This window comes from Colossoma macropomum, unplaced genomic scaffold (genome assembly GCF_904425465.1).
Source record: "Colossoma macropomum unplaced genomic scaffold, Colossoma_macropomum, whole genome shotgun sequence".
NCBI classification, from domain to species: domain Eukaryota; kingdom Metazoa; phylum Chordata; class Actinopteri; order Characiformes; family Serrasalmidae; genus Colossoma; species Colossoma macropomum.
This window is the reverse complement of record NW_023494795.1, coordinates 38,811,943-38,824,198: the sequence shown is the minus strand read 5'-3', so window position 1 is coordinate 38,824,198 and position 12,256 is coordinate 38,811,943. Positions and strand designations below refer to the sequence as shown.

At 40.4% G+C, this 12,256-nt stretch overlaps 1 protein-coding gene across 2 annotated transcripts in view; it reads left to right on the top strand.

Moving 5' to 3' along the window:
- ube2j1 (ubiquitin-conjugating enzyme E2, J1) overlaps positions 1–10,301 on the top strand; it is a 61,703-nt gene extending 51,402 nt beyond the window's left edge. For both annotated transcript variants that reach the window (XM_036582376.1, XM_036582377.1), the window contains exon 8: positions 9,051–10,301. In XM_036582376.1, the coding sequence (XP_036438269.1) occupies positions 9,051–9,338 (288 nt within the window). In that variant the 3' untranslated portion in view covers positions 9,339–10,301. The remainder of the gene's footprint in view (positions 1–9,050) is intronic.
- The last annotated feature ends 1,955 nt before the right edge of the window (positions 10,302–12,256 follow it).

The following is a 12,256-nucleotide window of genomic DNA, read 5'->3' as shown; positions in this document are numbered from 1 at the left end:
TTAACACACACACATACACACACATACACGCCAGGAGGCTCTCGTACTTCCTCCTGGCTGCATTCCCTCATGAACAGCTTTGTGTTGCAGCCCCCCATAGCGCTCTAGCACTTGTACCATCTCAGGATTACTCATTTCCTCTTCAGCACAGCGGAAGATACCCACTTTATTGCCCCCTGATCACTCTCTCCTGTGCCTTGATCCTTCCTCACCGGCTTTTATACACACCCATTAAATTAAAGAGCTGATTGTGAACGGGTGTGTGGAGCGTATGTGCGCAGCGGGTGGTCTGGCTTCTCTAGGGAGGATGAGAGAGAGAGAGAGAGAGAGAGAGAGAGAGAGAGAAAGGGAGAGGATGCAGCCTTAGTGCTAACATTGGCAATCATTTTCCTTAGTGCTTTACGTAAGGGACAGCCTGGCTGTCCAATCATGTCCTGCCCTCTGCCCTCACGTGGCTGCTGGAACCAGCACACAGCTGACAGACGGAGAGCGAGAACAGGGTTGTTTAAAAGTGCCCCATACAGATCATCATAGTAGACAGTAGCCTGGTCTGTCTCTCTGTTTGAAACGTGTTGGTCCCACTAATGACAGTTTTAAAGTGCAGCACATTCAGCAAAGCAGTGAATGTGCACTGGTTTCATTTTAACCCCTGTGTTTTGATAACACTATCACACAGTTTAGTTCAGAATGAGCTTTAAGTGCACTTGATTAGCTAAACCAGATGTGATTAGGCATGAGAAACATCACGTTTGAAGGGCAGGTATAACTCAAGACTGCATGCGTCAAATAGTTACCAACTATTAGAGGTGGGACAAATACCAATAAAAAAGTGAATGCCACGTTGCTGTCGTAAAAGTCAAAAAAAGCAAAATCACAAATAGCTCTGCCTCTAAGACAAAATAAACTTTAAACAATGCTTATAAACATCTACACAACTGTTTATATTTACAAAACTATTTACAAAACAATTTTTTTCTTCCACATCGCAGGAAAAAAATTTTTTCTTGCAATGTGAAATAGGTTTCCTTTTTGCTCTAGTTGTATTATTGTTATTATTATTATTATTATTATTACTATCTTTTATTTATTTATATTTTTTGGTATAAATTGTGATAGCTATATTGCGCAGATATTTGAAACTGCTGTGATTTGCAGTAGCTTTTATATGTTTGGAATTACTTATTTAGATTTTTTTTCTATACAATACTAACTTATACAATTAATTTAGATATTATTTTCTATACAATACTAACTTGTACAATGAATTTAAATATTTTTTTTCTAATACAATACTAACTTGTACAATGAATTTAAAAAATTTTCTACGCAATACTAACTTATGTTTTTAAATATTTATTTTCTATACAATACTAACTTTAAACATCTTTTATTTATATATTTATTATTTATATATTTATTGTAATTGTTTACTAAGGTTTTTGAAAGGTATTTCAAGAATTCTGCAGACAAGAAATGAATACAATGATTAATAAACTACAATGACCTTTTTACATTTTTGTCAAGTTATCTGCTTTGAAATTTGATCCCCACTTTTGAAATGTGATAAATTCTCGATATTGAATTTATTATAGCATACATTTTCTTACATTTCTTAATTAATTGCAGCTTTCTGGTATCTTTCAAATTATTTGTAACCTAACGTATGATTAGCATATTTTTTACACTTGTCTGCAAATGTTATTGAAAACATTGCAAACTTTTGAAAAGTGATTCCAAACTTTTGTAAATCTGAGCTCATATCAGCCATGAGCTATTGATTTCTGCCACGCAAGAAAGAAAGAGCTACACCACAGACAGGTAACCGTTATGACCCACTTAACCCAAAACCCTGAGTGACCAACCTTTTCAAAAAAGCAATAAGAAAAGAGCTCAGGAAAGACTGAGTCCCAGTCCGTGAGTTGAGGGAATAACCAGACTGATGTGGCCTTTCTAGAGTCTATTACAAGCATCGCAGTGAAACGAGGCTTGGGCTCCCTACCGAGTAGCTACTAATAAATTGAACAAAGCTGTGTTATGCCTTTGGAAACGCAGCTTATTGGGGCCTTGAGTGCAAATCGCTGTAAAAGCAATTAGCGTCCGACGCTGTCATGCTTTTTAAAGCATGCTGTATGTATTTCGAGGGCTTAAACGTCGCATCCCGCTTAGACGCCTTTGAGATTGAACCAGTCGGCCTAGCGTGGCGAAGGAGAGGGTGGGGCAGAGGGGGGTTTTGGGTTAAATGGAGCTGAGATCCCGTCTAAGCTCCTCTTTCAGCCCTGAGTGAACTCTCGATGAAGAGATGAGAGAGAGACCGAGAGAAAGAGAGAACGGGAAGCCAGAAAGAGACTCGCCATCTGCTGCCGCAGACTTTTCTCTGAAAGGAAAGAGAACAGAGAGTAAAGGAGCTCAGCAAATGGCTGCTTTACTCACTGCTGCCTGCTCTTACGTGTACGTCTCTTTCTGTCTGTGCATGTTCCTGGCATTTGTTGTTGGAGTGGATTTTTGTGTGTACTGCAGTATTGTGAAAAAGTCTGCCTTTTGAGACCGACCTGGCCTTTATGTACAAGTTATTCATTTTTCAGTGGCAGGAAACATATTTAACAGAATATGTCACAAAAGCCTGCAACCCTAAGTATAATATAAAACTTACAAAGTACTTAATTTGTCCTCTCTTTACTTTTGTGCATCTACTGCCACTTTATTTCTTCCATCCTTCCAATTTTAAAACCAACCAGTTGCAGTTGTGTCCTCCCAACAAAAGCTGTTCCCAAAGCTCTCTGACATTGTTTCCTTTCAAAGAGACTAACATTCAGACAAGCTGCACAACTACCCAATCACACCTTAGCAGCCTCACAGATTTCTTTCTCATGTGCATCTAAATGGCTAAAGATAGATATAAGATAATTCACTTGCATGAGGAAAGCGAAAGTCAAAGGAAAATAAGTGGAAAGACAGGAGTTTCCAAAACTGGAGTTCAAAAATTGATTGAAAGATTTTGAGATAATGGGGCTCCTAACAACTGTCTAACTCCTGGTAGAACAGATAAACAATATTTAAAGCTTTCATCTTTGAGAGAGAGAAGAAAATCAAGCTCCACTTTTGCTTCACATTTGAAAAAATGTACAGGTGAAGAAACACTGAGAAAAGAAAATAGACAAAAGAAGACGAACACTTACATAGAACACCGAAACTGAACATCTGAGTAAGGTCTAAATTTGTAAATTAGGTTATTTGGATTGTAAGAAGCAGAAAATGCAACCAACTTCTATGACCACGCAGATTGCTTTGAAAAACTAAAAGTCTCCTGGAAAGAATGGAAGCTTTAATGAAGGCAAAGGGTGGATGCCAAAGACTGTACATAACTTATGTTTTAACTAAAAATTAAATAAATGAAAAGGTGATCTCTGTCTTTTGCGCCGTACTAAATGAGTATTTGCATGTTTGTTTTCAATTGTATATCTATTTTAGGATTAGGGATGCCATATCTTAACTAAATTGGGTTGGATTTACCAACTTAATTATGGTGTGAATTGTGCATCTATATCACCTATGAAATACCAATGTCGGCTCATACTCGATGTTGGCCAGTACGCAATATTTTATAGAGGGATGCTCAGTCTTGGTCCTGGAGACCTACCACCCTGATTACCTGTTGGTTACCTGTAAACAAAACTATGCAAAAGTCATTGAAAAGTTGATGACATTGATTATGGGAAGTCAGCACAGTTTTTACTAAACAGAAGGGCTCTACAATGCTGCGATGTTAATACGACGCTTGCGGTCATTCCGACATTGTACTGCTCTGCAGGAATTGTAGGGAGCAACATAGCTTCTGTTGTTTAATTGTACCAGTAAAAAAGAAAACACTTGTTATGCGCATGGAACTTTAAATGATTACAGTGCTGTAATAAGGCAAAGTGAAAGGAGACCACAGAAGGTGTAATGGCTCAACAAGCTCATTGATGAAAGCCATAAGTCATGATAGGTCATGCGTTGCAGTGGCTTTAGGAAAAACGAAAAAAAAAAATTACCCATGGTAAAATCACTGTAATGTACGGCCTCAAGTGGTTTACTGCTTTGATAAAATAGCAGACAACATAAAATAAAATAATAAAACATATAACGGAGATAAACAATCATTCCACCAAGAATTATTCCTTAAGAGTATGTTATTGTTGCTGGGTTTTATGCTCCGTAAGGCAGGTCTCACTAAAACACTAACCTTTGAAGCATGTAAGACATTTAAGTGATGTTCCTCTGTTTTTACAATAATTCATATAGCAAGTGCTTTAATTCAAAGCCTGTGATATGAATGGAGGAGTTGTTGGCCGGTTAACTATGTTTTAGCTTGTTAGCTAGCTGACCAGCCCAGTCTTAGTTAAGAAAATAAGCCCATCAGTTTAAACGGAACCGGGTTCTTACTTAATCAGTACTCGCTGGTCCATGCAGGCAGTCAAAGGCTATTCTGTTTACAAATAGTTTAAGTGTTTGTGACATGAAGTAGCACAGAATTCAACTGATGTAAGGCAGTCATGGGGGGTCGTACATAAAGTATTTTACAGTGACTTCGAATGCAGCTCAGCCAATCAGATTTTAGGACCATTACTATCCGTTTATATGCTGACTATAGTATGTTCTATGTGTACTATGAATTAGTTTTATTTCATCCAACCCTTATGTAAGTATGTACTGCAGTTAGTTTATACACAGTTAACTGAGCGCTTTATTCCTGGCTAGCTTGCGCTAACATGGCCCACCGGCCTGCTAGTAATGAACTCCATTCAGAATCCTCCATTTTACAGGTAAATTACAATGACATTGTGCCCAATGATTGACCCTGCATCTGTTTTGGCCAGAGTCTGTGGTCCCCATGTTAATGTGGCATTTAATATGCTGTATTATCTCCCGGCCAGGTTGAAGAGAATGGTGTACAAATTTCCCTCTGAACTTTGAAGAAAATGCAAATGGCCCAGCGCTCATGAATAAGAAAGCGACTCTGTCCTCTTTAGAGTGCAACAGATATGCTTCCAGGAAGACAGCGGACAGCCAGTGTTTTGGAATAGTGAGGGAGAGCAGAACAGGAGAGACAGGGTGTTTAGTGTCTGTGTTTGAAAGAAAGAAAAAAATTGTCTGTGTATACATCGACCAGGCACTTCATTAAAACCACCTCCTTGTTTCTATGCTCACTGTCCATTTTATCAGCTCCACTTACTATATAGGTGCACTTTGTAGTTCTACAAGTACAGACTGTAGTCCATTTGTTTCCATACTTTGTTAGCCCCCTTTCACCCTGTTCTACTATGGTCAGGACCTCCACAGACCAGGTGTTATTTGGGTGGTGGATCATTCTAAGCACTGCAGTGACACTGACGTGGTGGTGGTGTGTTAGTGTGTGTTGCCCCGGTGCAAGTACATCAGACACAGCAGTGCTGCTGGAGTTTTTAAACACCTCAGTGTCACTGCTGGACTGAGAATAGTCCACCAACCAAAAATATCCAGCCAGCAGTGTCCTGTGAGTGAAAGACAAGAGAATGAATAACACAAACTATGCAGCAACAGAAGCGCTTCTGTCTCTGATTTTCATCTACAAGGTGGACCGACATGTTATTTGTGTCTAATAGAGTGGACAGTGAGTGGAAACAGTGTTTAAGAACTCCAGCCGCTCTGCTGTATCTGATCCACTTGTACCAGCGCAACACACACTAACACACCACCATTATGTCAGTGTCACTGCAGTGCTGAGAGTGATCCACCACCCAAATAATGCCTGCTCTGTGGTCGTTCTGTGGGGGTCCTGACCATTGAAGAACAGGGTGTAAGTTGGGTAACAAAGTATGCAGAGAAACAGATGAACTACAGACTGTAATTGTAGAACTACACAGTGCACCTATACAGTAAGTGGTGCTGATAAAATGGACAATGAGTGTAGAAACAAGCGGCTGGTCAGTGACTGAGAGGTTTCTCTCTATCGTAGACCTTCGAGGTTGTGTTGTCATTTTGTAGTCGACATCATGCCCTTATAAGGAGCTCTGTATATACTATATGGCCAAAAGTGTGTGGACACCTGACCATCACACCTATAAGAGCTTGTTGGGCATCCTACCCACCTCTCCTCAATTTTTTTTGTGGCTATAGCAGCCTCCAATCTTCCGGGAAGGCTTTCCACAAAATTTTGGAGTGTGTATGTGAGCATTTGTGAGGTCAGGCACTGAACGCCTGGCTTTCAGTCAGTGCTCCTGTTTATCCCAAAGATGTGGGATTGAGGTCAGGCCTCTGTGCAGGCCACTGGAGTTCCTCCACACCAAACTCACCAAACCATGTCTTTATGGACCTCATTTTGTGCACAGTCAGCCAAAACTTCCGGCAAAGTTGCACGCAAGTAATTGTCTAAAATGTCTTTGTATGCTGTAGCATTGACATTACTAATCACTGGAACTAAGTGGCCCAAACCCTGAAAAACAACCCCAGGCCATTATCCCTCCTCCACCGAACTGTACTGTTGGCATTGGCATCCGCTAGGGCAAGTTTCCACTGCTCAAGAGTCCGGTGGCCATGTGTTTTGCACCACTCCACCCATCGCTTACAAAGGCTTGTGTGCAGCTGCTCGGCTGTAGAAACCCACCCACACAGTATTTTCTGTGTGTCGGTGTTTACTCTAACACAATATTTTTTTCACCTTTTTGTGGGAATAGATGAAAAGGTGAGAGGCAGTTTACTTTTGAAAGCAGATATCTGGCAAAGTACTTTGATACTGAAAGTAGAAAGTGTTCAGTAAGAAGGCCGGGGGTCGTTATCATTTCAAGAAAGAGTGGAATTAGGCTTGAGTGTTTCTGTTTGAAGATTTGTCCTCATATGCTCCACTGTCACAAAGTGAGCACATACTTTGGTAGCCAAGCCTTTGCCCTTTGAAATGACTAGACTGCAGTCTCTCTCTCTCTCTCTCGCTCTCTCTCCCCATGCTCTCTAAGTTTTTTTGTCCATTTCTTTCCACTACTCTTTTTTGCTCTTGTGTTTTCACTCTTTTGCACTTTATCGTTTGCTCTCTTTCTCTTTTTTCCCTCTTGCTGTCTCTCTCTCACTCGCTCTCTTTCTCTGTTGTTCTCTCTATTTAGCTGTCTCTTATTCGCCATTTCTGTCTTGCATTCTCTCTTTCTCTCAGTCTTTTGCTCTTTCTCTTTCTCTTTCACCCTCTTTTTGCTCTTAGCCCTTTTTCTCGTCCTCTTGCTTGCTCTCTTGTGCATTCTCTTTCCCTCCTTCTCTTTGTTTTGCTCTCTTTTACTTGCTCTTTTTTTTACTTGCTCTTTTTTTTTCTTTTCTCCTCATCCAGTTTTCAGAGTAAGGCATAAACGATTGTGTCCATATTGTGAGGTGCACAGCGGCAAATGTGTTTTTGCAGATAATCAGGAAATAAATACCTCCGGTCCAACATTGGATTTAAGGCTGATAGTAAGTTGGCAGGGTGTTTTTGCTCATGCGCACATTAAAACTTCCCTTTACATTATATGGGCATTTCATGATGAATAGACCAATAGAAAAGGCTGGAATTACTAACGATAAAATCTTTAACATTAAGTTAAGAACATTTTTGCTTCTCCAGGAAAATTTATATTTGAGATACAAGACCTTGTTACAACAACATGGGGCTTCTAAATGCAAGAATGTAAAATTATTGGTTATTAGTATCTGTATCAGCAACTAGATACCATCACTAGATAGACATTCGCAATGTTTAGTCTCCAGATGATGTCGTAAATTGTTGAGTTTCAAAGCTTCATTTGAAAAAAACTCTAACCAGACAGCACAAAGCAGTAATTTGTCTGTTCTCACGCATGTAAAGCTTAGCGCTACTCACTGCTGTATTTTCTATATTTCGGTTTATTTTCTCAGTTTTCTCGGTCTGAGACACGGAGGCCAGTTCAGCATCTTTCCTTTAGAAAGATCCTTTTAGGTATTTATCCATGATGGATGAGTTCCATGCCACTGAAAAGTGCTAGCATTGTGCCTGAACGATCAATAAGCTTAATATCAATATGACGTTTTATTTTTTTAAAGTAATCAACAAAATTTTTCATATGTGAAATTATGTTTGTTTAGAAGTCTGTATTGTTAAGGTTTTGGGGGATAGGGAAAAAAATACCGGTACCACCAGGGCCCTTAAGCAAATCATGTTACGGAAACTACTTTCTTGTGGTACATACAGAATGTGGCTGCTAGGATCCCTCAACTACTCTAAGAAGACTAACCACATCACCCCTGTCCTTTAGTGTCTTCGCTGGTTACCTATTACATACCACATTAAGGTTCTTCTTATTACATACAAAGCTCTCCACAGCCTGACTCCTCATTACCTGTCTGAGTTCCTCCATTTGTATATCCCATCCCAGACCAAATTTAGGCCTTCTCTGGGTTCCAAGGTTCAAATTGACCACTACAAGTGGTTGTTCATTTAGTGTACTGGCTTCCAAATGATCAAATTTGCTCCCCAAGTCTTTTCAAGATGCACTATTATCATTTAAATATCTGTTAAAGATGTATTTGTTTTCACTGTGTTATCAGCATTCCTTTTGTCTTTGAATGTAATGTCTGCTTGTGTCTGATGGTCATGTCTTTTGTTGTTAATTGCGTAGCCCCTCTTTAATGTGCTCATGTTCTATGACTGTAAAGCATCTTTGAGCTTGAGAAAGGCGCAGTATAAATAAAAAGATGATGTGGATGTTTACTTTGGGAGGCTTGCAACACTTGCAACACTGTGTTAAGTCTAACCCGGTTATGTGGAAGCTGTACTTTAGCATGGCTAGCTATCACTGTTGTTTAAATGCTTTGAAACATCTAAGAGGGAGAATAAAATAATACAAATGTGGATTCTGTTATTTTTACACACAGCTGATCTAATAAGTGATCAAAAATGTTGATGTTACAGTCAAGCTCTCCTCAGTTTATTTAGCAATAGAGTAAAAGATGTTTAAGAAAATTATTATAAGCCCAGAAATTCCATATCGGTGCATCTCCTGTCTGTTAGACTCTCACCCCTCTTTTCTTCTCCCCCCCAGGCTGAGCCAGTCTCTGCAGCCTCCAGCGAAGCAGCCTCAGTCCCTGCGGCCCCAGGCTCCCGCCCCCTGAGCCCCCGGCAGCGCCGCGCTCAGAACCAGAACCGCAACCAGAACCAGAACCAGCTCCGCCGGCCCGCCTTCCCCGCATTCCCTGCAGCAGCAGCCCAGCCAGACGGCAGCCACACTGGCTCGGCCGTGCTCATCGTGCTGCTCACGCTTGCTCTCGCCGCGCTCGTCTTCCGCAGGATCTACCTGGCCCAAGAGTACAAGTTTGACTACGAGCTCTGACTGTCACCCACTTTCAAAATCCCTGCCACCAACCTCCACCACATCCAGTCCAGCACTCAGCCTGCCTCTCTCAGCCCAGCCAAAGCCCTCTCTGCTCGGGCAGAGTCCCCTCAGCCTGCCCTCTTCCAGCCTGAGAGACCACAGCCCTTCACGAGGGCACCCAAGGCTGGTAGAACTTAGAGGAACAAATCGCAAACCCAGTAGAGAGGACATGGGTTCTGTAATATTGACGTGTGCATTCCTATAGAGAGGGCTGAGTTATGTCCCAGTTTTTTTCTGTTTTTTAAACTACACTCTTAAAAGTAAAGGTTTTGCAAAGAGCGATGCCACAGAAGAAGAACCCATCAGTGGATGGTTCTTTAAAGAACCGTTTATTTAAATGACATGGGCAAGTGTGGAAAACCTTTTTTGAAGGTATACAATATAAAGGTTCTATACCAATTAAAGGTGTTTCCTACAACTATTTAGGGCCTTTTATTTTTAAGAGTGTAGAAAGTTGTTGTCTGAAGAATGGTTATATTGAGCTAAGAACATAAGGGACTTCTAAGCCTCAAAAGTCTTCTGATGCATGTGCTTTTGGTCTGAAAAGAATCTGTCAAATATGCTCTATTTAATGTTAAGCAGAATAATTATTTGTATTCCAATGTCAGAGATTAGGGTCATTAAATTAGGTCTAGACGGTATCGTAACGTTATGCTCTTAAACGCTCAATTACACATATGCACGCTGTGGCTGTCAAGGGCAACTGAACTCAACTTGAGTGTTTCATCCCATCAAAGTTCAGACAGACTTCATAAACTCAGCAGCACAGCCTGGCAGTTTAGGTTTAGCGCTTTTAATTGTGACCAGGTCCGACTCTAGTGACCCTGAAATTAAAACAGCTCAGTTTAATCAGTAACTCAATTGTGCAATGTAAAGCTGTTGTATAATTTTTAACAAGAGGATGATTAAAATGGAGAAAATCAATTGTGTGGGACTTTTTTTTTTTTTGGATGGAGCCATTTAATGTAAAACATTGTTATGGAATGCTCTACCAGAGCCGGTTTATGAGGAGCATGGCCACTTCCTATTTCGCCTGTTATATCAAAATGTGACAGCAAAACAGCAGATGGCGCCCACGAGCGAGTCCTCAATAATGGGGGTGAATGGAGCGAAACACTAAAAAACAAAAAGTTAAATTGGTTTCAAATCACTTGCCCAGAACTTTCCTTTAATTTTGGGAAGTAGAAGGATGTATTTTACTAAAAAAGCGAAGAAAAACTTTCCCGTTTGTTTTGTTTTCTCTGCACCAAACAGTTTTAGGCAGCAGTACGCTAACATTACTGCTACTGAGTGCTGATTGGTTGGTGAGTGGAGCAGCTCATTGGTCATGAAGTCATGAACATACATGAGGCGTCATTTTTATCTTGTATAATTTCAGTTTAAAAGCACTCAAAAATATAACAGCAGTGTTAAAATGTTTTATGCAGTTTTGTGTTCAGGTTATGAATGTGTTCATTTATCTTAAAAATATTTTGAGAAATAAGTGTCTGAGAAACCTGAAAGACGTTACAGAGAGGTAATTCTCCTCTCCACAGGTTCTCATTCACATTGTTCTAGAATGTTCTTCCACATTCACATTGTGTTCTAGAAAGTTCTCCTGCATTCATGCTGTTCTAAAATGTTTTAACCCCATTTACGTTGTTCTACATGTGTTTGACATGCAGTGCTGTGAAAAAGCATTACACCCACGAATGTCTTCTATTTTCGCTAATTTGTCACATTTAAATGTTTCAGATCATCCAGTTAATTTTAAGATAAAGACAAAATGAGTAAACACAAAATGCAGCCTTTAAAAGATGATTCCATTTAAAACCTATATCACCCATGTGAAAAAGTAATTGACCCCCTAAACCTAATAACTTCTTGTGTCACCCTTTGCAGTAACAGCTGCAGTCACACTTTTGCGATAACATGCGATGAGTCTTTACATCACTGTGGAGGAATTTTGGCCCACTGTTATTTGCAGAATTGTTTTAATGTGGCTACATTGGAGGGTTTTTGAGCATGAACTGCCCGTTTAAGATCTTGCCACAGCATCTCAATGGGATTCACGTAAGGACTTTGACTCGGCCACTCCAAAACCTTAATTTTGTTTCTTTTGAGCCATTCAGAGGTAGATTTTCTTGTGTGCTTGGGATCATTGTCCTGCTGCATAACCCAGCTGTGCTTGAGCTTTAGGTGAGAGAATTCATGTTTCCATCAATTGTGATAAGTTCTCCAGGTCCTGCAGAAGCAAAGCAGCCCCAGACCATCACACTACCACCACCATGTTTGACTGCTGGTAAGATGTTCTTATGGTGGAATGCAGTGTTGGCTTTATGCCAGATGTAACGGAACCCATTTTTCCAAAACGTTCCACCTTTGACTCGTCAGTCCATACAATATCACCCCATGATGAATGCCATTTTTGCCCCGTGTTTTTCTTATTATGGATTTGTGTACATTGACCTTAACTGAGGCAAGTGAGGCCTGCAGTTCTTTAGATGTTAGTTTGGGTTCTATTGTGATCTCCTGGATGAATCATTGATACGGTCTTGATGAAGTTTGGTGGGCTGGCAACTCCTGGGAAGGTTCACCACTGATCTAAGTTTTCTCCATTTGTGGATAATGAATCTCAATGTGGTTCACTGAAGTCTCAGAGCCTTAGCAGTGGCTTTTGTAACCCTTTCCAGACTGGCAGATTTTCAATGAGTTTCACGTCTGTATTTGAATCTCTTTAGAACGTGGCATCATGTGCTGCTTTTTGAGACCTTCTAGTCTGCTTCACATTGCCAGACAGGTGATGTTTAAGTGATGTTTAGATTCAACAGGTCTGGCATGCCTGGGGGTGACTAGTTAAGTTAAACCCAATCATCAGGGAGGGCTGAACAGCATTT